The sequence below is a fragment of the Opisthorchis viverrini genome (genome assembly GCF_000715545.1).
Source record: "Opisthorchis viverrini unplaced genomic scaffold opera_v5_261, whole genome shotgun sequence".
In the NCBI taxonomy this organism is placed as follows: Eukaryota; Metazoa; Platyhelminthes; class Trematoda; order Opisthorchiida; family Opisthorchiidae; genus Opisthorchis; species Opisthorchis viverrini.
In genome coordinates this window covers 397,032-425,010 of record NW_008751917.1, presented here as the reverse complement: position 1 = coordinate 425,010, position 27,979 = coordinate 397,032, and the positions used below count along the sequence as shown (strand labels likewise).

Sequence of the window (27,979 nt, the reverse complement as noted above, 5' to 3'; positions counted from 1 at the left end):
TGACTTTATTCACCAAAGTTTAGGGGACTATGAGGGAACGACTGCGCAATGAATGACAGAGGTGCAGAAAGAAAGTAGAGAAGTGATTGTGTCACACTTGTGGAAGTTATGTTTCAGGGTCTTCATCCAAGGAGATAACACCTTCACAAAGGAAACTACTCACAAGGTTGCTGAAAACTCTTCGACAGCCCACGACCGGTTTCGCCCTTCCGCTTCGGGCTCATCAGGTAGGTGCATTCCCCGAGTTTTCGTCAACCTTATGGTCTACTTGAACCCAAATTGCACTGTTTTCGGGAAATACACTCATTTGCAAATCAATTTGGTTTTCACGGGAGACTCAATTGAATCTCTCGTTTATGATGAGATAACACCTTCCTTCGTGAACGGACTCATATACTGGAGATGGCATACTCAACTATCGAGGAATAAGCCAAATGATCTAGCTTAGATTGTTCCGCACAACATAACCTGTATGTACGAGACGCAGTAAGAACTAATCGGATGATGTCGTACGAAAGGTTGGGCTAGCTTCCCATTTGGAGCATAAGAATACTGGTTTGATTGCTTCAAGTCAAAACTGTTATATTTCTGAACAGAAGGTAGTGTGTAGCTGTACAAGCTCCAACACCAAAAGACGAGTGGACTGAAAGCGAATCCTGCCTTTACTGATGCAGTCAGTTACAGATATCAAAACTGTTAAAAGACATTTCACGGCGCGGAGTTGGTTGGAACCTGCTTTAAGCTGGTACTGGAAAATATGATTCCTCCTGAGCAGTGCTCATCAGCTGCACGTAGTAAACTGTATCGAACCCGCGACCTCAGTGGTAGCAGTCAAACTAACCTACGAGTCAACCAATGAGCAGCAAAAACTGAGTCTCACTAGGCATGAACCCCAGTTATCACGGACAGCTGTCCGGACGGATCGTAGAGGTTATACATGAAGCGGATTCACTAAATCACACGAAAATCGTCACAAATTAACTGCAGAATTCGTCTACCACATGAACTAAGTCGTTAGTAGAGCAAACACACTGCATTCTAGTTGCGCAGTGGCGTTTCACATCAGTCCGACATAAAAGGTCTAGTTAGAACATAAAATTACAGTGATTTAATAGGTACTCTATTCTCTTCATATCCGATAGAGGTGTCTGAACTAGAGTGAAAGCTTTCCGATATCCCTAAATCCCTGCAGGTGCTTGTGATAAACATGTGTGAAACGGTCCAGAGAATTTCGAAAACAGGATATCTTCCGCTTACACTGGGACTCGTCAGGTGGACCCCAACCATGTTGAGCACTTGTTCAGCCGATGAACCAGACGTGGAACATGGAATGGTGGTCTAGTTAAAAGATTGTTAAACAGCTCATCGAGACCAGACGCATGGTGTACGCCTGGGGAAGAGTATCCAACACAACAGTACACACAGGTAACCGCAAACCAATTAGTTAGCGACGTCTCACCTGCCCGAAGAGTTCAGTTAAATGAGCTCTTTACCTTCATTGAGGCGGATCGGGCGGACAAAAGCTATTGAACACGTGATTTTTTGCCGACAGAAGCTGAATTCAACGAAATTGGCAGTTCTACATTCAACAGAAGCTATAAGGGTCAATAACAAGACGCTTGATCGATGTGTGGACAAGTAACAAAACCAGTGACTGGTATATAAATTGACGCTTAAAACAACCTAAGCCATAAATGATCAACAACTAAGATTGGATTGAGGGAATATTCAAGGAAGAGTGCGAGGAAAACACTGGCCTGTATCGTCCGCGTAGTTGGTGACAAGGACATGGCATGGATGCCCTGTTGTAGAGCAAGCATCGCTGGGCCTGATCGACTAGATTCACCGCTTTCACCAGAAACTGGAACCAACTGTCGGACGGCAAGCCATTGGGCCACCTCGTCACAATCGATGACCGGTTGTGTTGTCTCAGCCTGTTACAGAAGAGAAAAAGAATAAACGGGTTAGAGTGAGAAAGGTGCTACTGGATATGAAAGTTGCATAATCGTCTGATTTTGCACGAATCCGATATCTGGAAGCGAAAAGTACAGTAGAGCGGATAGAAAGTTCTTGTCCAAAGATATCAAGCTCTAATACAATACTAACCCAATGAAAGAAGACTGAAATTCAAGCTTAAAGATGATGAATCGAAATGGTATTTCGCGCCTGAATACACGTCCGACAAACAAACCGTATCAATAGGTTCCGAAGTTAAAAACTCAATGAGGTCGTCCAAATGAAGTGGACATTCAAATCATAACTCAAGATGAAAAGTGTGCGCAAAAATGTCCTAGAATGATGTGATTATCAATATGATGTACTAAAAGGGAACATAGTGTAGTGCTATCTGTTTCCGGATTTACCTGTCACACCGAACGAAGCTGATAGACTCATGTGCATCACGGGCAATGCCATTTGCGGCTTGTAGTGAGCAGCATGTCCCACAAACTAAAGACACTGTACGTGGCGTAAACTCGAAGGAAAAAGACTGGCGGACGGACATAGGGGTGGCGACCCACAAGGTAAGTTGGAACAACTGGACAGCTGAGACCCAAGGTGTAGGCAGTAGTTGGTTTGGTGGCTCACCACGTCACCCATAGTAAGGTAACTTCCAGCACCAATGTAGGCCTAACATTCCGGAAGGCATTAAAGGCTGGGTGCAACCCATCTGTTGAGCCTAATAGTGTCCGCCTCAGATAAACTGTGGTTATGCATCACTAAAAAGTCGAACCCAAATTACATCCGCATGGCGTTCTGTAGTTAGCCACACGATGACAATTATTGAACACGCCTCTGATACCTTCATAGGTTGGTGAGTGCGCAGTCGAATTCATACAATCTTCCAAACTTACTCCGCCTAGTCCTTCGCTGACATCAATTAGGAGATCATCATCATCGTCATTAATGTTGTTACGTCTGACTTGTCCGTTAACCGCAGGAATGGATAGCTGAAGTCCGTTGGGGGTGGAAGCACACGGGTCACTGTCGGCAATTGCGAGCAGTTGTCCTCCAGTGATAGCGGCGGGTTGCTGACGTCTGGTATGTGCTGCAGGTAGTGCGGCTAAAGATGAAGACCTCATACCGCCCGCGCGTAGTTGTATAGCGCGTTGACGATATCGTTCAAAACGATCATACCTATTGCAAAAAGGCAGAATAATTACAAATATCGCAATGAAAAAGCCTGGGGATCTGTGCAAAACCTATGTGCGTGAGTTCAGAGCATACTAGACATACTATTGCATTCTTCTTGGATAGAAGGGAGTATCACTTCCATACCTACAAAAACGAACTGTTAGAATCTTAGCATTGATTGAAGGTTCACAGCTCACTGGGTCGATCGTGTTGGTTTTCTCAAGCAAACTACTATGGTAATGCCAGAGGGAAGCAGCAACACTCAAACCTGTTGATACTGGAGACCATTAACATGGCATTCTCCAAAGTTCACGATCTGATCTTGTACCACACACAGCTGTCAAAGTTTAGGACAGAACAGTTGTCGTGAGTAGAAAATTCAGTACTGTTTGGGGACGATACAGGCAGTCGACTATATGTGTATAAAAATTGCTGCACAAATGCATAAACTAGAACTAAGCAACAATCTCCCGGAAAAGTGACCAAAAGAAAGATACACAGACTCATGGGTAATAATCAGTGTGGTTCAACTATAAACTCTAGGGACTGAATTAGGAACCATTCCAATGGAACTCGACGGGGATTATTCGCAAAATGCCAGCCGATGCGCCAATGACCCGTTATATAGGTTCAAAGCTGACCATGCACATTGCTGAGTAGGCAAAAAGTCGTGAGGGACAAGCGAAATGTCATTAAACAAAGAATCATGAGCCTAAATACAATCCAATCTCCTAACTGGTAGCCAGCCCACAATAGGAAAAAATCTCCTCAAAGGTTGAATTACAAATGACGGAAGAATAACTGGCAACGCTCACAAAGGACAAAGTAAAACTATGAAACCTTCAACGGGTCTGGGTTTCTGTGGATTAACGGAGGACAGCCACATGAATAATTGAAGAACTTGTGCCACCAATTGAGGCCGAATTAAGTTAAGAGGCATGGTCACAAATTGTTGTCCTTCGGAATAGAGATATCACTAGTATTGACCTGCCAAGTATTGTCATGTCATCAACCGACCATTGGACCGTCTCTGGTTTCAACTCATCCGGGTATCCGGTTCAGCTTTTTCGAGCAGCAAACTGAATAACGGCCAAAAAATTCATAAACTTACCGTAGGAACGCACTGTTCAAATTATCACTGACTTGGAGTAGGGATGGAGTTACTTCGTCGTCGGAGACTTGGCTTAGGAATTCAATAACGCGCCGATGCATCGAACGACACGTCTGGACGAGTTCCTACAGGTGCATATGAAGAACCAGAGTGACACACGGTCAGATTAAGCGCATATTGGAGTGGGAGAGTGGAATCGGGCACGGAGTGAGCACATATACCTTTAAAGAAGCGTATGAGAATACCATGGTGCATACCATACCACATAAATTTCTTCTTCAGAGGGATTCAAACTGCTCTCGAGTTATAGGGCTGGTTGCGCAGACTCAAATGTCCCTAAACAACTAGGTGAATCTTCTTATTGTGGAAAGGAGCTAGATAGCACGTAAGCAATTGTCTTCCTAAACTTGGCAACCACACAACGGGATCGTTTAATCGGTATGCGCGGATCAGCCCGACAACCTCTAGTGTACCGGACTTTGAATAATCTTGACGTAGTTATCCGAAAAGGGACGACAAGCCAAGGCGCTCAGAAATGAAGTTACGAGTGTTTTTGATGACCCATACAATGACATTCGGGGTTCTAAAACTATCGCAGAACTATGGTTCTCAAATAACCGTGAGAGACGGTGGAGTTCCCCTGAAGCGGAGATGGATGGAGGTCACAATTTTGTAGGTTAAGGCTCTTACCATGCTGAGTATGGAGCGATCGTATCTAACGTTTGAAGCATGCGACATTCACGGCCCAACAAAAAGACGAACAGGCGTCAGCAATGAAATGGGCCTGAATAATAAAAGTCGAACGGAGGACTCCAGTCCACATGCAGAAAGGGATAAGACAACTAGACGGGTTTGGAACGCTGCGCTTTCCGAACTGTTACGGCAGCAAAACATGCGCCTGGTCTAAAAATCGTTGTCCACGTCCCTCTGTATGAACAGGGGCGGGAATTTACTGACCAGAAGATCCGTGGTTCGAACCCGACTTCTGCATCTCGACTTCCGATGTCCAAGCTTCAGCAACCTGGCAATACCTCAACCCTCGTGCTTCCTTCGGGTGGCATGGCAGCTAGGCACCGAAAGGGTGTTACAACTGACCGATTCACTTCGTATGAAGAGGTCATCTCAGACAGTCGGTAAGCGGCTTGGACTGTGATGTGATGTCTATCAGGTATGGTATGGCATGCTGGATGCCGATTACGTGGGTGACGTTAGAACGAATGAGTTTACAACAAAAACAGACTACCAACAGTGCAATTGGCCAACAACAGGGTTCGCTAAAATCACAGATTAGGATGCAAAAGTTCGTATCAATCGCTCTGTCTTGTTAGGGAAAGTGGAAATAATAGTGTCCTTTCTTCATAGAAAAACCCCGTGGAATGAATGCATCTATCTTTGAAATATTGATCGTAAGGGACGGGAATGCAGAAGAAATAGGTTGGTTAGCGCGATAAAAATAGAAGTGAATGCTGCTGCCACAATGTGTAATACGGACCATAGTGGTGATCTTCAAACCCATTCACTGAGGAGAACATCTTTATAATTGCCGTTATATTATCGCAGTCATCCACGGAAGCAAAATATTCAGTACTTCAGTTACGCGTTCGAATGGTACTGAAGTTTAGTTGCTGCTTTTGAAAACAAGGTGAGGAAAGCGACCATAAATGTGTCCATCGTAGATAAGAATGTGCAATGTAGTTAGTCAATATCAAAGGAACTTTCCGCTATTAATTACAAGCCTTTACCAGCCTGCTGGTGGCACTTGTAATTGCTAAGCAATGTGAAGATAGAAGAACGCGTAAACGAGCACCAGAGGAGAAACAACCACTAAGAGAGACCGATAGAAACGATATAAAATGGCGAAAAAGAGACGTGTATCCAACATCTGTCCGATAACTCTTATGTCTATTGTGGAGTTCTTCTCTCCGGATAGAATGCGTAATCAAGAACCGAATTCGTAGCATCCGAGCTAACCGCAAAAGATGCATAGAATTTTTCCAAAAGATGGTGTAATATCACACGCCTTCAGTGGTGTTGTTCATAGGAAATAACAACTTTATTCAGGTAGCAAAGTGGTTCTTTTTCTGAAGACTGACAAAGTGGCATGGGTAGAAGCCTAAACAACCTCTCAAAACACTTCAAACAAATACCAGCGATTCCTTGACAAACACATGCGATTTGCGTCTCACATTTGTTGAAATATGCACGACAAGCTTTGGGTCTATCCAGCAGCTTATTGTAACAATTTCCCCACAAACTAAGGACTAATTTCTTCCGTGCATTTATATCCTGATGTACTACAACTAAGCGAGTCGGACACCGATACGGTCGATATCCATTAGAGTGATGAATATCCACTTGAGCAACCTCACTCCCTTCTCCCGTAGAAAAACAGAATGGAAAAATAGAATAGAACAACATATTGATAGATTCCCAGTTAGATAAACTCATTCGAATAGGGGGATCTGATCCGAATGTGTTCAGCCGCTAGTGTCCAGTCGATACACCAGAGAAGTAGGTGAAAAAATTATACCAGCAATGATGGGACATTTCCCCTTGTTGCCTATAAAGAAACTTCAGAGTATCGAAAGTTGCTTTCTCCGTGATATTGCTCGTTTGAGAACTTTCCATGAGGCGGGAGCTGGGGAGTCGCCAAGATGTAACTGTTAAATCTGCTGATTCGCCGGCCTGTGGTATCTGCTGCTGACCCGCTCCAGTGCCTAGTTTCGGAGAGAAAAAGGCTCACGGAAGGGAACACAATAGCTATATTCCAACAAAGTGGTTGCGAGAGCGCGAGTGCGTGCGAGTGCGAAAAGTACAACGGCCTCAAGCTTTTTATTGGAAAGACAGTCTGAACTTGATCCAATGCTGACGCACACGGTCTGGCTACGACGTGCTGCATATTGCAGGGGCGTTGTCTGACCTTGATCAACGCTGACTCGCGCTGTCTAGGTTTGATGCAAGGCTGTGACGCGCTGCATATTGAGGGGGCGTTGTCTGTCTGGTCAACATCTAGCGGAGCTGAGGGTCTCGGTAGAGTTCGGGCATTCAGTGGTTGCTTTCAGGAAGCTGACCTTCCTGATAGTAACTTTTAAGAGCATGAGATGTTTGACGACGGTTGCTCAACAGAACGCGAGACAACGGGTTTCGCCCCGTGAGTACCACATAGAATCATTTCAGGGGTAACTGAGATATGCCATGCGATCTATATTATGGACAAACGGCGTCTTCTGACTGCAAAGCTATTGCGAGGAGGAACTCTAGCTGGTTGAAACATCTTGGGGATATGTAAATGGTCGACAACGGTTTTGCGCAAACCTATTAGTAAATGGTAAGCAACATGGAACTGTAAACGTATCAAGGGGCCAGTAGATGAACTGCCGAGTTATCAAAAAGTCCACAGACTTGCAGAAAATGAGTATTGAAGCGCGTCAACATCCGCGTTCAGCCTGCCGGATGCAGGAGTTCTATTGCAAAAAAACGAGCGGAACGAAACTAGATTTCATCGACGACTGTTTTGCTTTAAACATTGTGCCACATCTAACAGTGGATATAACCCAATACTTTAGCAACTCCGCTATTGCTCCATCTTGCTCAACTAGGATGAGTAATCTTTAGATTCCTGCAAAACCTACTGCCACCGGTTGGACAAGTGATATAGAACGTTTGAACGCTTACAACTCGTTTGTTCCGACTTATAGGGCGAGAAAAATAAGATTAAGGTCACAGTTGAAGTTGCAAACTACTCAAACAATGGCTGTTCTGTTTATGGTTCGTTGATGTGCTACAGCTATGAGATACTTTCCGTCCAAAAATTGGATAGCATATTTATTGCCTTGAAGATGTCTCTTAAACAGAGTCTTCTTGTAAATACGGAACGCTACAGTCAAAACGCAAAAATGAGAAACTACCTACAAATTGATGTTGTGGGTTGTCGCTTAGATGGGAGGAGCTAACACAGGAACGGGGCGAGGTAGCATAGTGATTCGTTAAGTTCCTGGTGCATTCTAAAGTGCATGTTAACGACTGGAGCCGACTTCACCTAATATCCGGTAACTGGATATATCTGGTTCCACAGGACTGAAGGATGCTACTTAAAAACGTGGTCTTCTGTAATAACGGCAAATCCTCAGATCAGTCCTCGGTTTGAGCCTCTCAGACTAACGCTTGTAGTAAAACCACCAAGGATACAGAGCGTAGTAGACGTTCAAAACAAACCGATAACCAATGTACAGTCTCATGGTTAAGGTGGACATAAAGATATTCGGGAAACAGGAGCCTTCTGGATACGACATTGGCAATCTGCATTCGGTAGATACTGGAAGATGACTGGTTGTTGGGCTCACAATTCCAACCAATCAAGGATCGGCTTGAGGCTGGACCAGCAAGCCGCCCGATCCTCTCCACAATCACGTGCGAGTTTAGCTTATTGGGCGTTGTAGCGCCTAATTGCTAGCATTAAGGCGGTTTTAGCGTGGGACTTCACCCAACATATGCTTATCGTATTGGCATCGAAATAACTTGTCTCTTATTTTTGACCTTTTTAAAGCCATACCACGTTACTATGTTTTTTTCGATCAGGCACCATTTCTATTCGTTTGATCTAGATTTTACGCTGGCTTTTACCACTGTCTATCTCAAGAACTGTCAATCACTAATTTGAAAAGTGAGAACTTTTACTGTTAATATCGTTCGCCTTACTTTCCTTCACTGCATAGTTCATCACTGTGGCAGACAAGGGTAACGAAGATTCTCGACAAGTACGCTTTGCGTGTATGGTGGGTGGCCTTATCAAACAAACATGAGTGATGAACAAATCAGAACAAAGACGAGCAAAGACTACTTCGAAAGCGTTTCATCTGTCAAACACAACTGCAGAAAGGCCATATGCCTGGTCAGACATATTGGGCTGCAGTCCAACCGCCAAATTGGAACAGCAAACAAACAACCAGGCAGCTGCAACCAAGCTGCCCACACTTGGAAACATCGCTTGACCGGTTCGATTCTCGACGACCCTGATCTATGCGCGCGAATTCCCTCAGATAAAAACCAAGCGGTAAGACCCAATTAGTTTGCTTGACAAACAAACGAAGAGTTCATCACTTAAAGAGAGCTGCTTAAGTGTTCCGAATCGTGCTCCGCTGGGAATTCGTTTCAAACAAGTGATGAGGCAATGAGTTAGTGTACTGGAAAGCATTTCGCGCCTAGAAGGCAAGAAGATGCAAACGGAACTTGTGCAACTGAAAATATTCTGAGCATTAAGGCTCTAAAAACAAGATGCCGCCCAGCATCAGGACTGTCACTGATGCAGATTCTATGGGCACTGTAGGCCAACTAAATATGAAGGACCGGAGAAGCCTGGACACGCAGAATGCCGGTATACATGGCCTTTGAATGATTCTTCCTGCGCTTGTCCAAAAACTGGAAAGTGTTAGACTTTTTCCTCGGAAGATGAGTGCAGTGTGGGCGGATTTGATGCAGGCTTGGGAGGAACAAACGACGAATGTATTATTTATGAGTCGTTTTATAAGAAGGTAGTTGGTTTTAAACTGGTGCGTTGATGCTTGCTTACAAAAGAACCGAGTGAACTGCTTATATCAAATCCATCACTTTGACGACGGACAGTGCCAATAATTACCAAGCAGGTGTTACACTTGCAACCTTAAGGTGATTCAATGGCAGTTACAGATGGAAAGTAAAAAAAGCATACAAACTCTACTGTTTTAAATGAAGGCGCACTGGTGAACAATGGATAAAACAGCTGATGCACATGTTCATCTGTTATTGAAACGCTGATTTTTGACGTACCACGTGAGCTCGACCTAAAGATGTCACCGCGTCATAATGGTCGGTCTTGAGTGCTGCAATACATCTGCGGGCTATACAGGTTTTAACTCAGTTCCCAAAGGTTTACCAATGCCAGAAAGGCCAACGAGGACAGCCCGACGAAGAATGTCGAGTCCCTTCACGAGTAATCGTATTACGAGGCGGTCTTCTGCGATAGGAATTTGAAGCCAATAAGGCGTTTCCTTCAGACGACCAGCATATTCATAAAAAGGGAAATAGAAATGCCGCCTTACTCCGAGGAAGAAGGGGTTGGAAAAAGTCGGCCCTAAGAACCTCACACTTCGATCGTCTAATGATTGGCCGTGCCCACCGGTGCACCATTCAATACGGTCGGAATGCTTTTAAAACCAAAAGGCTCCCGGTTTGCGCAGCATTGGGAGCGAAACAGTAATATCTTACTCCCTTCGCCCTCAGGCGAGGCCGGCCCTTGAATCCAAGTGGGACAGAATATTGAGTAATTGGCTCCGAGAAGGGTCTTCAAAGAAAACCCAAACAGCTGCTGTCTTGCGGTTCAGATATCTGAGTCAGAGGGTAGGGGTAGGGTACTCGAACAAAGGTCCAAGGTGGGGCAACTCAATCAACCCCGCTTCTACAGCTAGGAACAGCGGGGAGCATCATTTGCTTTTACAGCTCCTCGCTTACCGGCCTTCCCTTACACCCCTCCCCACCCATCGAACGATGCAGTGTGTCAACCCAACTGTCAGTCCAATAGCCACTGTTCCGTGTTTAAACCGTCGCCTAGACAAATAAACCAAAATAATCACTTACTAAACTCAAAATATCTGATCCACCTTGAAACCTTTAATGTCTCGAATTGAGCTACGGGTATCTCTTGCCGAAATGTTGTTTTTCTTATCTGTCGGTATATCTTGTGTTTCCGAAACACGTATGCAAGACTCCACTTCGGTCGTGTACCTCAAGCCAATTAGGACGAGCTCAGAGGTTCCACATTTCATTATTCGGATATCTGGTGAACCTGACGCAATGACTCTTTGTATCTACGGTGTGAAAGTTGTACTCAGCCGCCAAGGCTAAAAGCACCTTACTAGAATGGATCCTGGTAAACAGTAGTCTTTGCGCTGTGCAGTTGTCTGGCTCAATCAAGATCAGTGCAGGTCGGTGCGGTAAACGATGTCGAATCGGCATGCGCCCCGACAGACAGCAGTTACGAGATTGAGGACGGGTTTTATCGAGATCTGTCACGACCGATTCGGTCATCAAAGAAGATGGGTATAGTAATCCTAGCGGGTCATATGAATGCTCAAGTTGGTCGACTAAATTGAGAAGAAGCACAGTTAGGTGATAGATCTAGAGACGACGCCCAGCGTACGGACAATGTGGATCAAATTCTTCAGTTGTGTGCAGCTTGTCGTCTGTTCTTGGACAGTACGGGCTTCCAACATAAACGCTCACATCGATTTATCTGAAGGCCACAAACCTCAAGACAGGCATGAACTTAAGTTGGCCATGCGGTCACCAGTTACCCATGGAGAGCGTCAATTAAACATTGTCGTTCCCTCTGGTGTATGCAGCTCAACTGTGATCATGCCATTGTGCGAGCCCGGTTACCACTTAGCTTTCCATCAGCACTACATTTGCCAAAACAGAGCATTTCCACTCAAGCCCTTTGATAATTTTCAGTGGCTCAAGTGTATTGAGCTGATCTGGCTAGAAAGCCCCTGGAAATGTACGGTCATGTGGATGACGAAGATAGTTTGGGGGTTGAATGGAAGCGAATTAAAGAAGCTATGCTGTCAGCTTGCAGAACTGTTTGTCCAAGCCATCCGACTCCACTGAATGAACACTGGATATCGTCGAGATCATCAGATGCTATTGCCGTCAGAAGAGCCATACCACCACAACCATCATCATCATCATCATTATCAGTTATAAGTACCGCTTACTTGTCATGCAGCGGTGAGATCTGCCATAGTTTCGTCCACCAATGATTTGGGGGTTGGGGTAGGTAGCTTCGCAATGCAGTTGGGAGCCGATGATGCGTAAATATAGGTCTGTCAGCGGACTTCTAAGTGGGGGGATTGGGAAGGGGGCTATCCATTGAAGGCAATAGGTTGGATGGACGAGCACCACCGAGGGCACGACTGGACCATGTCTGACAATGTATCTAACCACTGATATGGCCCGTCTCGGGGTCTCCAAAATGATCATTGCAGCTGAGTTTGCCGGTAATGGCTTTCACACTTCGCTGCCAAGTCATTGTTTGAACACTCCTGGGTGCCTACTTTCATGTCTAATAGCTTGTACTCGCTTAATGCATGTTGATCAATAAGCAATTCCACATTCGAAGGCTTTCTTGATTTCACTAGTATTGCACCAGTCATAGGGTTCGCGATGCAAATATTTTCCAAAGATTTCCACACATCCAGGTAGCCAATATACTGTTCTCGCTGTACACATAGTTTTCGCCACTTGTGGCGAGTTTCATATTGTTTAAGAATAGCGAGAACAGTTTTTCGATGAAATCAGTCATGTCATGTATAGCTCTTCCGAAACCCTCGTCTGGGTAGGGGCTAAACTTATATTGAAATGGTTGCGTAGTTATTCCAACACCCGTGAACTTTTCAGTGCAACCGGGTTACTATGATAAACTGGAGTGTGTTGGCAACGATAGCGAGGATTGGTTATGACAGTTTCGTATGTTCTGATGGATCGACCGACATAGGTGTTGATTCCATCCATGTGATACATGCCTCATTGAGTGCTGATTCATTCCTTTGTTGACTGATAATTGTGCCTCTTGCAGTGATACATTCACATGGTTAAACATGTACATAGAATATGAATCTGAACAGAACTTCCGCGAGTCCCCGACTTCCGTTTTGACGGTCTCTTTGATGGAGACATTTGCTTCGGGCGTTGGGTGTGTATTAGAAAGTACAATAGCGTTTGACGAAGACTTCGCACGGTTTGGTGTGTGTGAAGTTAGAGAAATTTATGATTCGGATAACCCATGTTTTTCGACGATTCCGGCCTTGGGGCTTTGCATGTCAATCAGCAAGGATTACTTGATTAGTGTTCGCGCCAAGTGAGCACATTGGATTGGGCTTCTAGTTCCAACCGATCAGACCTTCTCCCAGGAAGTAGTCCCAGTAAGAATTTATCGAGCAACGTTCTGGTTGGTTCGGCAGGACTAAATTTACGTGAATACCCAGCGTCTAATGCAGCTTAACTTCCTTGCATGTAAATATTGGTCATAAATGCAGAGGTATGATCAGTAGAACCAAACACAAAGAAATACAGAAAGTGAGCTGGACACGTCTTACAACAAAGAAAGGCTTAAGAGATACGGGATTCTATGATGAAGACATCAAGGCTTTTCTCGACTCATTCATACAGATGCTTGCTTACTTCCAATTTTCTGCTATGTACGTAGACGATAAAACATGACATTATACATCATACAATGATTTGAAACCACCAAAATAACGGAGATTTTTATGCTTTTCGGAAGGGGTCGCACAGTAGGTCGTGAGCAACACGGAGCAGTTATGAAGCTCCTCCAGAGACGAGTTTTATTCGGATGGATTTCTTGTTGGGAATTGCTGAGCTGATACCATCCTAGACTGCCTGCCCATATATCCGGTTCTTTGTCGGGAATGCTATTTAACCGATTATAATTCACTTAGTACACAAATTGGTCACGACTTTTGTCTATGGTAGACATGTAATGTCATGATAGTATTCTCTGTCGTAGTATCATTGTTCTGATGTCTGGAATCAATATTTCGGACTATTTTGATTGGAACTCGAGAAACCCCTACATCCAGAGAGATATGATATCTCAGCAGCGCCCCAACAAACCAGATAAGCATATTGAATCGTTGAGATTCCGCCAAAATATATATCTTCCAAGTTGTTTCCTAGTCAAATCAGTTAAAACTAGCCAGGAAACACATTTCTATAGTATTTCTTCATAAGCTCTGAGAAAGTAGCTACAGAATTAACGTGTCTTTATTGCATCACTGTTAAGCTGCAGCAGCATCGATGATGAGGGTAACGTCGTTGATGTCAGACACCTGTGAATGGTCTGGTATCGGCAGAGTCGACTGACTGTCCAGTGCGAAACGGTCACTAAGCAGGAATGCTGACGGTGCATTCTCTTTTCCAGCCCTACTTTATATTCTCATTGATTCAGTCTGGTGTCGAAACAACGACGACCATACATGGCATTGTTGCTGTATTCAAACAGTTTGCACTGTGACTATGTCTGTTACAGAAATACGCATAGATTCCCCAGTAATTTGTGGTCAGTGATGATAACATGTACGTATCCGAAAGCAGAAGCCCAGAGGAAAGAGCCAAACTGTATCAGCAGAGAGTCCACCTCACAGTCTCCGAGGAACAAAAGAAATACAGGAGTGCCATGACCTTCGCTCTTCGTATCTTTACGATAGGATTATACATCCGTACCCTGAACGACATATGACTTTTCGCAGGCCCAATGGTTGAGTTTAGTCAGAGATGAAGCAGTCTTTCAAATGCATCTGCGCAGTCGAAAACAACAGTGCGAAGTGGCGAACTTACTTGAAGTAGAACTAGGTCATCTTGGCTCACTGAGTCTGGCCGCAGTTCTGCCAACATATCATTGAGCACATTCACATTAGTTTCTACTACAGACAAGTCTTGTGTAAGTTTTACACGCTGTGTCGAAGTAAGATGCCGGACTGTACCATCAGCGTCCAACTCCATTGCATCCATTGTCGGGACAAAACGATGATCTAAAATTATGGGAGAAGGGAAAATAAGGACTGGATATTTGAAAAAAAAAATTGAGAGGCGCAGGTGTAATGGTGGCAAAAAACGACTCAGTGGTTCGGCTGGAATGCGACACAAAGCGTATCGTAGTCTGATACAGATGAACGCCCACAAACAAAAGAGGCGAATTTAAATAAAACATGCGGAGAGATATTGGAAACGTAAAGGGAAATGTAGCCGGTCGATACGTGGGAAAACAGTTGGATTGTTCGAACTACAATTAGTTGCGAAACTAATAAAACGACGGTCGAGCTAGATGAACGGAGAAAGCCTCCAGGCAGAACGGTGGGACAGGATAATACACTGTTCTCCTGGGATACAGTAACAAAGCAAAGTGGGGATCTAACAACCAGTAAAATAATGCTTAAACAAATTACATAAATGGTCAGGGTTCTGGAAAAAACAATCAGAATATCTAAAAAAAACACGATTACATTCCGAGGGACAAAAAAACCCGATCAAGAAAATTCGAAATAGAAAGCGTTGGAGATTACACGCAAGCCCCTAAGCCTCGGGTAGGTAATTGAACTGTGGTCAACAAGTGGGTAGCCATTTCTTTCACTGAATCAAGACTAGTGATGGTTGACGAGTAAACAGGCATTATGAAAAACCGGTTCATATTTCGAACATTACCAGTTCCCACAGAGATGATGACACAGAGGGGGCTGTTTACGGATTTCTGATCTCTGTAGGAGAACAGAAGGCTTCCTCAACATCGGCGAAACCCACTGCATCAGCAGTAGATACAGCTGAAGTTCGGAATCAATAGCACCCAAGTACTGAAAGTCTCGCAAACTCAGCTGTTGTGCACCAATGAAGTATCTAGATAGCATGTGAGAGCGAGAGCAACGACACGTAGTTGGTAGCTTTTATGGACAACCGATCGACGTGCCTGCGGCTGGATTACTGAAGCAGACGGATAGGAAGACAAAATGTATCGATGAAGGGAGATGGGGGACGTCAGAAACCAACTATCTAGTTCGACGATTACCTATCTACTTATTCACAGTTGTACGCAAAATACCTGTTATTACGCAAAAAAACTATTGTGGAGACGAAACAGGAAGACCGACCATGAGCGTCGAATAAATGGAGTGATGCAATCCGGAAATATGGTATCTGATTGCCAACTTGTTAAAAGTTGGTGGATGGAAAACTTCGCCAGTCCAGTGAAGTCCGTTGTCATTGTACCTAAACTTCAAGAGTCGAGTGTGAACCGCACGTCCCAGGCAGGAAGAAAACAATACTGGAAATTAGGAGCAATAAGACACGAAAATCTACCGAAAAACATTGGTCGAGAAAAGGGTGAATACAAAAGCTGTGGCTGGAAGATCAAAAGAACCTGCCTACCTGTTTGTTGAATAATGCGGACCGTGCCAGGGTGCGTGTTTATGAACACTTCACCCATTCCAGTTCGGTTGACTGCAGCCTGCGATGCGATTGGAACGGCGTAGAACTGATTAGGTAGATTTGACGATGAAACACCCTGAGAAGACTGTAAGGACTGTCGGTTGGGATGAGCGCGACACACAGTGCACGGCGATATGTTGTTTACAGTAGCTGTCAAAGGGTGTGGCACAACACTCATTTGACGAGGGGCTTTTTAAGGACGGGAAAAGCAAACGGAAAGAATGGTGAAGTGCGGAAATGATGGCAGTGTATGTAAACGACGATCAAAAGCAATGCCGTACCCAAATGAGGAACATCGTCGTGAAGCACTATGGTGTCATGGGTAAGTGGAAAGATGGGTGTTGTTTAACTTGCACCGTTCAGCAGAGCAGTATGCCAACGACAGCTTACTTTGGGAAGTTATGATTCTGACTACAATCATGACTACGATTAACTTCCATCGCGGAGATAACCTCTTTATCGACCGAAATTCACCGAAATTTACCAGCTGCATAAACGCAACGATGAATGCATGGTATATGAATTACAGGCTGGAACAGCCAATCAAAGGGTCACGTGTCCGATTTCTCCAAGCTCATTTGATGAGTCTCGATAGAGATGAGAGCACTTACATGGCTAAGGTTTTCGGCGTGCGACCACACATTCATATCAATTTCTAATTCATGCTGCCCTCCATGCTGGTAATCGGTATATCTGTCCTTGAAAGTAACAGTTAACGAAAACGAAGTGCTCCTTAGTCATACTTATGAAGTTCGGTCACCAATCTGGATGATAAAAACAAATATTCTGGAACAACAAACTCTAGGAGGAATATTGCTGTTATTATGTACAGACTATACCACCAACGTCTGTACTGACCCAATACTGTTGCGGTGAGGTTATGTCGAAGACCATTTCACAACCATTCGCGATAACATTCACTGAAAGTTGCCAGTTTTCTTTGCGCCTGCAGTGTTCCAAAACGTCCATACTGGCAATTGATTAATGGGTGATATGGCTTTTATGGACCAGATCCTGAACGTATATAAACCCTTTTAACCTCTGAAGTTGTGGCAAACAACTTCAGGCCTGTATCAACATCTGTCAGTTCAGAACTGTATTTCCGGACAGATGCGAGTCATGGGAGGCCATTTGCGTCTGATAAGTTAAACAGTCGCGCGAAAAGGGTCAGCACGGTTCCAAAAAAACCTTCAAGATCGACCAGGTGGGATCAACTTTTTCTTCGTAACTAAACATTAAGGGATGGAAACTGCTGTGTCGATCAGAGAATCGCAGTTATAACGATGAACAGAGCGCTCCCACTGGACTACCAGGTTAGTAGATCCACTTGGGGATATTGTAGGGGGTCAAAGGTTAATCTTTTTTAGATCCTCCTACGGTCAGAAAAGAGCTGCACCTACTAAAACAGAAAGAAATACATGGCTCAGTCACCATGATTGTAGGAGCAGCCAAAACAGTTGCACGCATTCTTATACACTGGTTGTCTATCAACCAAGATAGACAGATGGATAGGCAAGATGTACACCAAAATGTGTTCCTGTATGGCGTCCTTGCAGTGGATTTAATTGACCGGGTGGTTTTAAGAAACTGCTTGCTAACAGGTGTTTGGGGGGAGGGGTAAAAAAGTTCGGTTAGCGAAAGCATCATATAGCCAGATCGCAGGAGAATTTAGCAGATAAGACCACCTGCTCCCACCAACACATTCTCTTGCGTACGGCATCTTCGAAACTATGATCGAAGATATCCGTTTCACTGAATTGGAATTGTGACGAAACAGAAGCATCGAACTTCGCCTTGGTAATACACTCACAGATTTAAATTTCACCGATAACAACGTTTGGACTAGTAATCTATCCCAGAAGTACAGACCGTGCTGGACCGGCTGGCGATTGAGGGTGAGCTGGACGACGCGTTCCGTGGTTCAGAACTGGCAGAGGCTGTGACTGCACTCACGTTCGGTAGCGACATGCTGGATAAAGACAACAGTTTTCTCTACCTTAAGGGTTACACAGTAAAACAACAGAGCTGGAGGAAAATTTTGCGCGTCTGAAACATCTGTGGAAACGTTGTGACCTATACCTTTCTCTGATTGGTGTCAGCTCCAGTATAGTGGGCGCGGTTCGTCTCTACGGATGTGGAGCTTGGCTTACCAGTGTTGGTGGCTACCGTGACAAAACGTATTTGAAAATTTTTTACTGTGTGGGAGACGGTAGATCCCCGGATGACAGCGTTAGATGTCTAGTTTTACTAGACAATGACGAAAATGCATTGGAGTTCTAACGCGACAATACTTGAAATGCCGTGCTGTCTCCAAGGTAGAGTGCTTCCAAGAGGAAAGCAAAACCAGGTTACTTGCAATAGGAAGGACGAGATATTCACAGAAGAGCTTTCAAAAGTTGAGGTATACTCTTCCTGGCACAAAAGTAATCACCATGCGCTGCTGCCTTATGGTGAAAAGAGTGGGGGATTGAGAGAAAAATAGTGAGCTTGTGGCTGACCACGGCAGTTACCCTCATGCACGTCTATGAATGCCACAGACTGTAAGAAGCTAAGTGAGTCCGGAGATTTCTCTTCACGCAGTGAAAGCTACTAAGCAGTATCAACTACATTTGACTATATCCATCCAACGTATCTCAACATTAAAGTGTCGTAAGCTGGTAACACCGCCAAACACTGACTCGAAAGCAGCAAGCATGATTACGGTCCGGTAGGGGTTGCATTGACCAAATCTTCACACTCCGTCAGGTGCTAGAACAACGCCGTACGTATAAAGCGACCCACAATTCTAGTATCCCGGATTTTCATGGCGCACTCGACTCGGTTGACCGGTCTGTTCTTTACACGACTGTCCACCAAGGGATGCCCCGGAATTTCGTGAACATAATACGCTCTTTGTCTACTTAGATTTCCGGACGTGAGAGTATACGGCGTGCTCTCCCGTACATAAAGCGGTGTCCGCCAAAGGTGCCAATCCCCTCCATTCCTATTTCATTTCGTGGTCGATGAAATCACGAGACGAACCCTGGATGGTCTTCAAAACCCCGATTTTCAAATAGCCCGTGACGAAAACCTTGTCGATCTGGAGTATTCAGACGACATCGTTCTGATGTTCGAAGAGGAGGAGAAGGCGCAAGTATTCTTGGATGAACTGACCAAAGTCATCCCGTTCTTTGGTATGCACTTTGCACCCACAAGGTGTAGGTCATGTTCGTGGACATCCAGTCACTAAACACGCCACTTGCAATCCAGTGTAAGGCACTGAAAGTTGTGGAGCGTTTTACGTATCCTGGAAGTTGTATTACTTCTGATTGTAGTGTGACAGATGAGGTGAATACACGGATCTGCATGGCGGGAAGGCGATAAAACCCTGAATCTCAAGGGACGTGTGTATCAAGCTACAGTGCGGGCTGTTTTGTTGTATGACTATGAGACTAAGCGGAGCGGCGGAACTCAGACGTCTTCAGGTGTCCGACAATCGTTGTCTCAGAACCATAGCTCGTGTGGGCAGCTGTCGGCGTATCCGTAGCGAGGCAATTGGAAGGCGAGTCTTCAGTTGTGCAACAGGGACTTCCGTTGAAGTGTCCAGCAGTAGCGTTGTTCAGACCATGTATTACGTACGCCGAACCACCGTTTGCGATAGAAGCGCTGTTTTCCGTGTCCGATTCAGACTGGTGGAAGCAAAAAGGTGGCCAGCCCTTGACCTAGCAAACGGGCATGAACGTTTGAGTGCTGTCGGTGTTCCCCGCCTTCTAGGATGAGGTGTACACACGTCAAACTCACTGTTTCCTCCGTGATGCATTGCACTTTTACAAGCACTTTCGACGCCGGTTCAAAGACCCTTATGACTTGAAGGAATCAAAGTCGGTCCGTCCAAATAATGAAACGCCGAAGAATGGCCACGTCAAAAAAAACGCTGGATAAACAACTGGAACCGAATAGACTGAACCTTATCGTGATGACTCATTGAGCCATAATGAGGGGTCTCAATTTGACATCTACTGAGTTTTTCATACCAGGTTGTCGATTGGACAAGGAAGAGTCTGAGTACTGTTTGGCGGCCCGGCTACTAGGATTGGGTCCCCGCGACCCTCCCTCGGGCTGGTCTGAGAAGTTGCAAGAAATGACAGCTAATCGACGTCAGTAGCGCACATATTGTCAGTTTCTTTCCAGACTGTCTGTTCGAGAGTTTAGGGGGTGTAGGCGTTTTAGAATGGTTGGAGTGGGCTAGCACCAGGGCCCTTTCCAATCCAGTTTTATTCATTGTTGAGGCTTCGAACAATAAAATAAACATTGTGGTTGTACGGCGGTCAAGCACCAGTGTCAACACTAATGATTGCTGTGGCTGTGACGTCAATGGGGTATAGGTGGGCATCGTTTCCGGGAACAGGGAGCAAAATTTGAGTGCCTACGAAGATATAAACTTATGCGTAGTTTTTGGAAAGGCGTGGAAAAAACACCGTCCACGAGGTCAATATTGCTGAGGTAATGAAAACTGCCATGCGAAGAGAACACGTTGAACTTCAGAGGCGTGAAAAACCTGGTTGAATGGAAGAGGCACATAGAGCAGAGATTGCCGAAGATTATTTTGGTTGATATGCGCAAATGCTCCTCGAAAACGACTGGCGATGAAACCATCAAGCATCAGAGTGGCACGTGTATCCTCAAAGAAGGACGCTTTGAGCTCTGAGCTGCTGAAAAAACCTTGTCGATTTGGAATTTGCGGATGATGTCGTTCTGGTTTCGAAAAGAAGGCACAAGTGTGTTTGGATGAACTGACCAAAATTACCCCATCACCTTGCACGTGTTTCGCAAAAGTTTAAGGTCAGGCTCCTGGACATGCAGCCAATAACAAGCCACTCGATCGGAGGAGATAGTCGAGATATTGGAGCGCCTTTTGGAAGGTGTACAAGTTTCAACTGTACTGTGACACATGAGGTCAATTCACACTTCTCTGCAGTTCGAGTCGCGTTCGTTGAATTGAGGCTAAGTGGCACATCTCTCAAGCTCTATGGACGTGTTTACCAGGCTGTAGTACGGGCTGTTTTGCTGTATGGCCATATGACGTGGTCTCTGCGAACAGTCGAAGTGAAACACCTCCAAGTCTCCGACAACCCGATGACTCAGAACCATGTACCATTTGAGCTGGTACTAGTGCATCCACAAAGGGACAATCAGAAAACGAATGTTCGGTTGTGTAATAAGAACTTTAGTCGAAGGGTGCGTCCAGCACCAAAAGCTACTGTCAGGCATTGCGCATGTCGGATCATTCTTTGGCGAGAACAGTGCTATTTTCTGTGCCCAATCAGAGTGGTGTAAACAGAGTGATACAAAAAGTTTACAAAAAATCTGGGTACCGACAGTGTGACCCTCTATCTAGAATAGGGCCCGCGTGATTCCTCCTACGCCTGGTTGGAGACGCTGCAAAATATGGTTCGATATGGTCGATATCAATGGCGTTATTTCTGCCAGTTGCTATCCAGCGTTTCTGAATGAGTGTCCGGAAGTGTATGCATCTCGGGATGAATGCGGTAGATTAGCATTAAGTCCCCTACCACATCCACTTTTATTCCTTTCCTTCACAATAAGATTTTCATATAAATTATGGCTTTACGGCTGGGAAATGGGAAGCTCATTTAATATACGTGGGCCATTGACTGCGAAGGAGACATCGGTGACCAGACCCAGAAATTTAGGCGTGTTCATGGTTGTACGGCAGTGAAGCATCAGTGTCAACAGTGGTGTTGCTGTCTTTGATGATCATGATGAGTACGCGTGTTCATACCATACCTCCAAACTATGGAGTAGTGCGGATCGCACCACTGCTGTGTACATTCTGCTCCAGACAGAAAAACGTCACGCCGGTGTGCCATAAATAACGAAGGCTGGCGAAAGTTGATATGGCCTTTTCGATTCTAGAAGTCTCCATCCGGTCCGTTAGGACTTGGACAACTATTCAGGCGAATGAATTCATCCATCGCGTCAACTAGCCGTTTTGTAAGGATGAGGGTTTGGTTTGATTCATTCAGTTGCACTTTACACTTTGCAGATGTGAAACTCATGACAAATCTTGCAACACAACCATCTAGGTTACTCACAATGCTCGGTATCTCCAGAGGTCTGAACCAAAACGAGCAATGTCGTCCACTAACTCAATGTCTGGCAACAAACACCAAAAAGTTACTTTTACCTCGAGGTGTCAGAGGCAAAATTCTTATTTAGCACATGGACAACAGAGTCGACGGGAAGTATTGAAACAGGGTAGCCTTGGCTTGTGCTAGTGGACACAGTAAGCTCAGGGAAGAACTTGTCAATGGTAGCAGGCATAAAGAGAGTTTATAAAGGACAAGAATTTCCTTGGAACGGTTTTCATCGTCAGACTCCGACATCGTTTCTGTGAATCGACAGAGTCAACAGAAACTTTCTGCGAAAGAGGAAACGACGTTCGAAGGAGTGGAGTAGTTCATGCACTTGTCTCAAGATGTGGTTGATATAGCCACGGTTAGGTCAAAATTTCAGTGCAGACCATAAGAATTTGTCCTCCCCGCTAACTAACTAATCTGCGCTAGACAATCACAGAAAACATCATAATAGCTATGGTTTTCGCATACTTTTGGCGCGTTGCTATTGATGGTTTAACTAGACGTCAAAGTACGCCATTCTACCGGTATTCGGTCTTCTTTTCGAAGGCTTTATAATAGGACCACCAGAATCCGCACCGGGGATACAGTACCTCTGGAAAGTCGAAACATTCAGTGCCTATCTACGTTGGAGGAACGTAGCTCGCATTGAATCCGAATATCTGCTAGAGCCATCCAGCCATCAGCGCTAGATTGCTGGTGACAATGTTCCATTCAGGTTCATCGGGCTCTTCCAGGGTTTGCGTTGAGTACTTGCTGAATTGTTCTTCAAGTATTCAGCTCACTAGTCAAGGCGACAGTTTGGCGACTAAACTGACGTTCCATCTCATTTGCAAACCGTTTTGCTGCTACATACTTTCCTACGACTATTTGTTTGAATTGGCGGAAATAAGTTTTAGTCGTTGGCATCTTCACTGAGCTAGACAATTTGATTTCAAACGCTTCAGTACCAATCGAGGTGACATCATCAGTGCGTTAACTGGGAGCATAGTGGTGCGTAGCGGTGGGTTAGTGGTTGTTCGTCGAGTTAAGTTGAAGATTTCTCGAAGCATGGTACTTCACGGCAGATTCGGTCAACAGGTGCATCGAACTGGATCCAATTTACGCACCTCTACGTGCAAAAGACCATCTCAACCGAAACACACAAGGAAGACCGAATACCGGATTCACAAAAAAACAAGACTCAAGAAGCCTCAAGATTTAGGAAAGTCTTAAAACATGACAGATGAGCTTCATTTCCTTTCCCCACTTAGTCTCCTGAATGATTATTATCTGAGCGTCCGTGCAGTACTACTGGCTTTTCAACCACATCAGTCCGATGTTTTTGGCTAAAAAAATTCCGTTGTAGGTGATGAATTGAATGACCCCGCGTCGACCTGTCTTGTCCTGAGAGAGAGCAACCTGATAAACAACCGGGCACACTGGAATGAACGGAATCAAGCTGAAGCTCTCCACCAGGAACCGGTGGACATAGAATCCAGTGTAGTCTACAACTGGTCTGCGGACGATGAATTCAGAGGGATTTTGTCCAATGTTCGTACTGGTCAGCAACAGACAACACTCAGCACGAGACTTAAGTCACTTTAAATTATCTGTGAGATGAGCATCGATACCGAATTCACCAGGCGACTGTATGTTTTGCCAAACTTGAGTGTTTATCTCACCATAAAGGAGGACACCATCCTTCTTTCCTGCTAATGAAAAATGTCATGACAAATCTCAATAAAACGTCCCCTCCTCAGGTTATTCTGAAAAGGCGAACAGATACCCTCCAACACATCAGGTTTTGCAGATTTTAACTGAGCCAGATGGCATGGCGAAAAGATTGTTTGTTGGAATCCAGTCTCATAAAGCGTTTTGGGGCAATCCCACGCAGTAGATACAACGGGCCATTTTCTTAGGATTATTAGACAACTGAAGAGTGAAATGTGGAACGGTTGGGCTCGTCATAAGCTATTTGAGGTGCATGACCGAAATGGGTCCCTGTTAACGTCTCAGAAGCAGTATTATTCGAGAGAGAGAAAAGGAAGGGTAAGCTTGAACAGGAGATACCTGTCGTCCATCTGAATCCGCTGGTGGTCATGATTAACCCATCAACGCAGCTCTTGAGGCTGATCTTTTCTGACCCATTTCCACCGAGAAGGGAGCCACCTCCGCTTCCATAAGTGTGGAAACGTTGGTCGCTTAGAGGAAACATATCCCCCCACACGCCTTTACACTTCCATCGCAGAGGTCGACCCGCAATAGGATTATTAGTAGTGCGTGAGCTTTATGTTCCATTTGGCCGTTCCCATTTGGATTGTACGAAATGGCTAAACAAAGTGGAACAAAAATATTCAGAAGGTCGCTGAAAACTCTTCGAAAGCCACGGCAAGTTTCACCCTTCTTGGACGCCCATTCACCATTCACCAGGTAGGCGTAGTAACCTTCAACCTAATGTTCTGCTTGAAGAATACCGCAAACGGGAGTTTCAACTAAGCTTCAGGTGAACCCCCGAGAAAAACAAACTGGTACGCAACCGAAAGTATGTGCGGAGCATATGAAACGAAGTTTCGGTCACCGCAGCTCGAGGGCTCATTGTAGCACACAAGCTCAACTACTACTTCAAGGTGGCGGCTTCTGGTCAGCAGAGTCGTCAAATCGTAGGAAGGAAAAGTAACAACATCAACGATATTCTCTGCTTCAACATTATAATTTCAGGGACTTCATTCGTTGAGGATAAAGGTGTGTGAATAAAAAAATCAGAATGTCAACTGGAGTGATGATAGCATGTACTGCTATTGGACTGAAGTTACTGCTCTTTGCGGTTTGGAAAACCAATGGTTTTACAGTAAGAACCTCTAAGTGGACGTGCAAGACGATACGACCAAAATTTGTCGCTAAATCAAGAAGAATTTGAAGTTTAGCTCTACAACACCATGACCAAAAAACAGTGAAGTTATTCTTGTTGATAACTGCGATGATTAGTCACAATGTTTTTTGCCTTTTTGCTGAGCCTGGCAGTTTGCAAACAGAACAAGAGCCATACTATCAAAAACCAGTAGACGCGCCCGAGCTACCACTTTTTCGATAAACCGCCAACACTGAGTTAAGGAAGCTGGAACCATATACCTTGCCCGCTTACACCAGTTGCTTCGGAAGCACAGAGAATCAACACCGTTCAAATGGACCGGAAGGTGGACATGAGTCGACAGCAGACGATAGCTAAACCGTATACACTCAGCGGTTCTCACGAGTTCATTCGGAATATACTTGTAATAAACATTATAGGACGACGGTTCCGCCAGTTGTGGGAATCAAAAACGGAGACATAACATGAGACTCAATTTCTGCTCCGGTGTGATTCGTATTGTGTTCTACTTCTAGTAAGCGACTAAGACCTAACCCATTGATTCCATAGTGCACTTTCATGGAAAAAGCCGTTTCAGCCGGCGTCGAGCGGACGCCCTCCTAAGGGGTAGCAATGTACCCAAAAAGAAGTTACGATAGCCACTGGTCACACGAAAGATCGTAAGTGTCACTCACGAGATTTTAGTGTGGACATCGTAGACGACCTCTGTTGGACATTGGGGGGATGTTCCCGTGTTTGGCGCTTCAATCCGACAGATCGTTTGCTTCGAGGCTGGAAGAAAGATAATATCACATGAAGCAACGGCAGACGTTCACGAATCACAGAAGATTGCAGAGCTGTTAGGAATTTCATGTACAACACCTTGGAAAAATCTCAATATAAAAGGTATACGGGCACCATGTAAGAGTTTCTTCGTAATTCACTTTACACAAGCCCAAACAATGACAGGTTAAATCTCGACTCTTCATTGAACCAGCTATGCAGATGCATCGATGATCGCCCAAGCTGTATTCACACCTGAGCTACTATAGCAGATGTACCTTCCTGGAAAGTTCACACAACGCAGATGTTCATATCCGGAAGTCGAATAGAGGACCGCGTCAGCTTTGAACACACACAAACCAGTGTTGTTTGATTAGAAGATCTAACTGAATAAATCACAGTAGATCAAAACTTGTACCAAGAAGCATAACGATTCAGAGAATAAATGACTCTAGAAGACATCACATGAGTTCACAGAAGTCATGTTGAGCGTACCGAGGACGTACCAATGCTGGATTCGTTTTTCTATTGTGATAACTATAACAAGCGTATCAGAACCGTCTATATAGCACACCTAACAGCCTTAGACCAGGGTTTTCGGAACAAGCAATTGGCTCCATGTTAATCGACTATACCCAAGCCATACATATTGTAAACAAGCAGCATAAAAGCATAAAGACAGAAGTGACCTAAAATCGTTAAAAACTTCACTCACAAGGACTGAATTCAGAAAGATTTCATTGGCAGGTGACTGAGGGAACTGGATACCCTTCTGGCGCAAAGTAGTGTAGATCTTTTCCATGTCTCGTTTGCCAGGAACATCCCAATTAAGCTCGACCCAGCTCTGTTGTAATGCGATTGAATTCTACATATCATAATTACCTTCAACATATACAGAACTTGGTTCTGCAACTGTTGTGATGGCTCATTTTTAGGTGAGAGCAACTTTAAGAAATCGTGCAAGAACTCCTTGTTTGCGACTTGACTGTGAAATCGTCGACCACAATTTTGTATGCATGCATCCAACAATAGCAGTGTGTACCACACGGAAGTGTGGTCCCGTCCAGCGGAGGAAGAAAGACGTTTTCGAATCGCCCGGATGGCTTCCTTGGGACTAGAAAGCAGAATTTATATATTCCAAAACGAAGCTACCCTTCATCAGTTTCGTTTATGGTGTCACAAATCTCTAAGATGAGAGACCAATCCTCCGTAGATTGTCCACTATCCGTGGCACGTTCTGTGACAGTGAGGTTTGGGTAAATACAAACCAACCTGTAAGTATACCGACTGGGGTTGAGAATGGATGTGGGTTGAATAAATTGTGCATTAAGAGGTCGGTTGAAAAGACCCCAGTTCACTGTAGACCATTCAGAAAATCACGCCCCAAGTCACGAACCAACACGCGTCAGTCAAAGACGGATGAGCAATATGCGCTGAAAAATGACAGCGAGGAGGAAACGCCAGACAGCTTTATTGATTGATTGCTTTGGTATCGGGAAGCCCTTTGGTAGTCTGCAGAAAATGGGGAGTCATATCTGGGACAGATTTAGTGAAGGACTAGAAACAAAAAAGACACATTACATGAAGTGGCCAGGGAAAGTGGCAGACAATTGAGAGTGAAGTTGCTACACGAAGGCGGGTGTTAGCGAAAGTGGTTAAAAAACATCAAATGTCGTGAGTACTTTATGCTATTCACCATGCCATCATCAAAGCAGTGAAACGGACTGAATTAAATCAGGTAGTAACTATGACCTAAATGAAAATTAACCCCAGCTGCCGCGGTTTCTCCCTTGACTGACAACAAAGAAAGGGATTATTACAGATGATGACTTGTCTATTGGTGTATAGACTAGGTTGGTGAAAAACCCACAAGTTGCGGTTCACTCGTTTGGCCCCACCATCGTTTGAACAATTTGGACATCGAAGTATTTATCATAGCAGCTTTAATATAAGCTT

The 27,979-nt window shown here is 44.7% G+C and overlaps 1 protein-coding gene across 1 annotated transcript; it reads right to left on the bottom strand.

The window, feature by feature from the left end:
- Nucleotides 1-1,673: 1,673 nt before the first annotated feature.
- T265_09174 (hypothetical protein) lies at nt 1,674-27,447 on the bottom strand (the record flags this gene model as incomplete). Its single annotated transcript, XM_009175185.1, has 9 exons — nt 1,674-1,934; nt 2,853-3,135; nt 4,244-4,368; nt 14,633-14,826; nt 16,214-16,358; nt 26,739-26,867; nt 26,906-27,137; nt 27,176-27,260; nt 27,296-27,447. The coding sequence occupies 9 exons, from the start codon at nt 27,348-27,350 to the stop codon at nt 1,674-1,676; spliced, it is 1,509 nt and encodes a 502-aa protein (XP_009173449.1).
- Nucleotides 27,448-27,979: the final 532 nt, after the last annotated feature.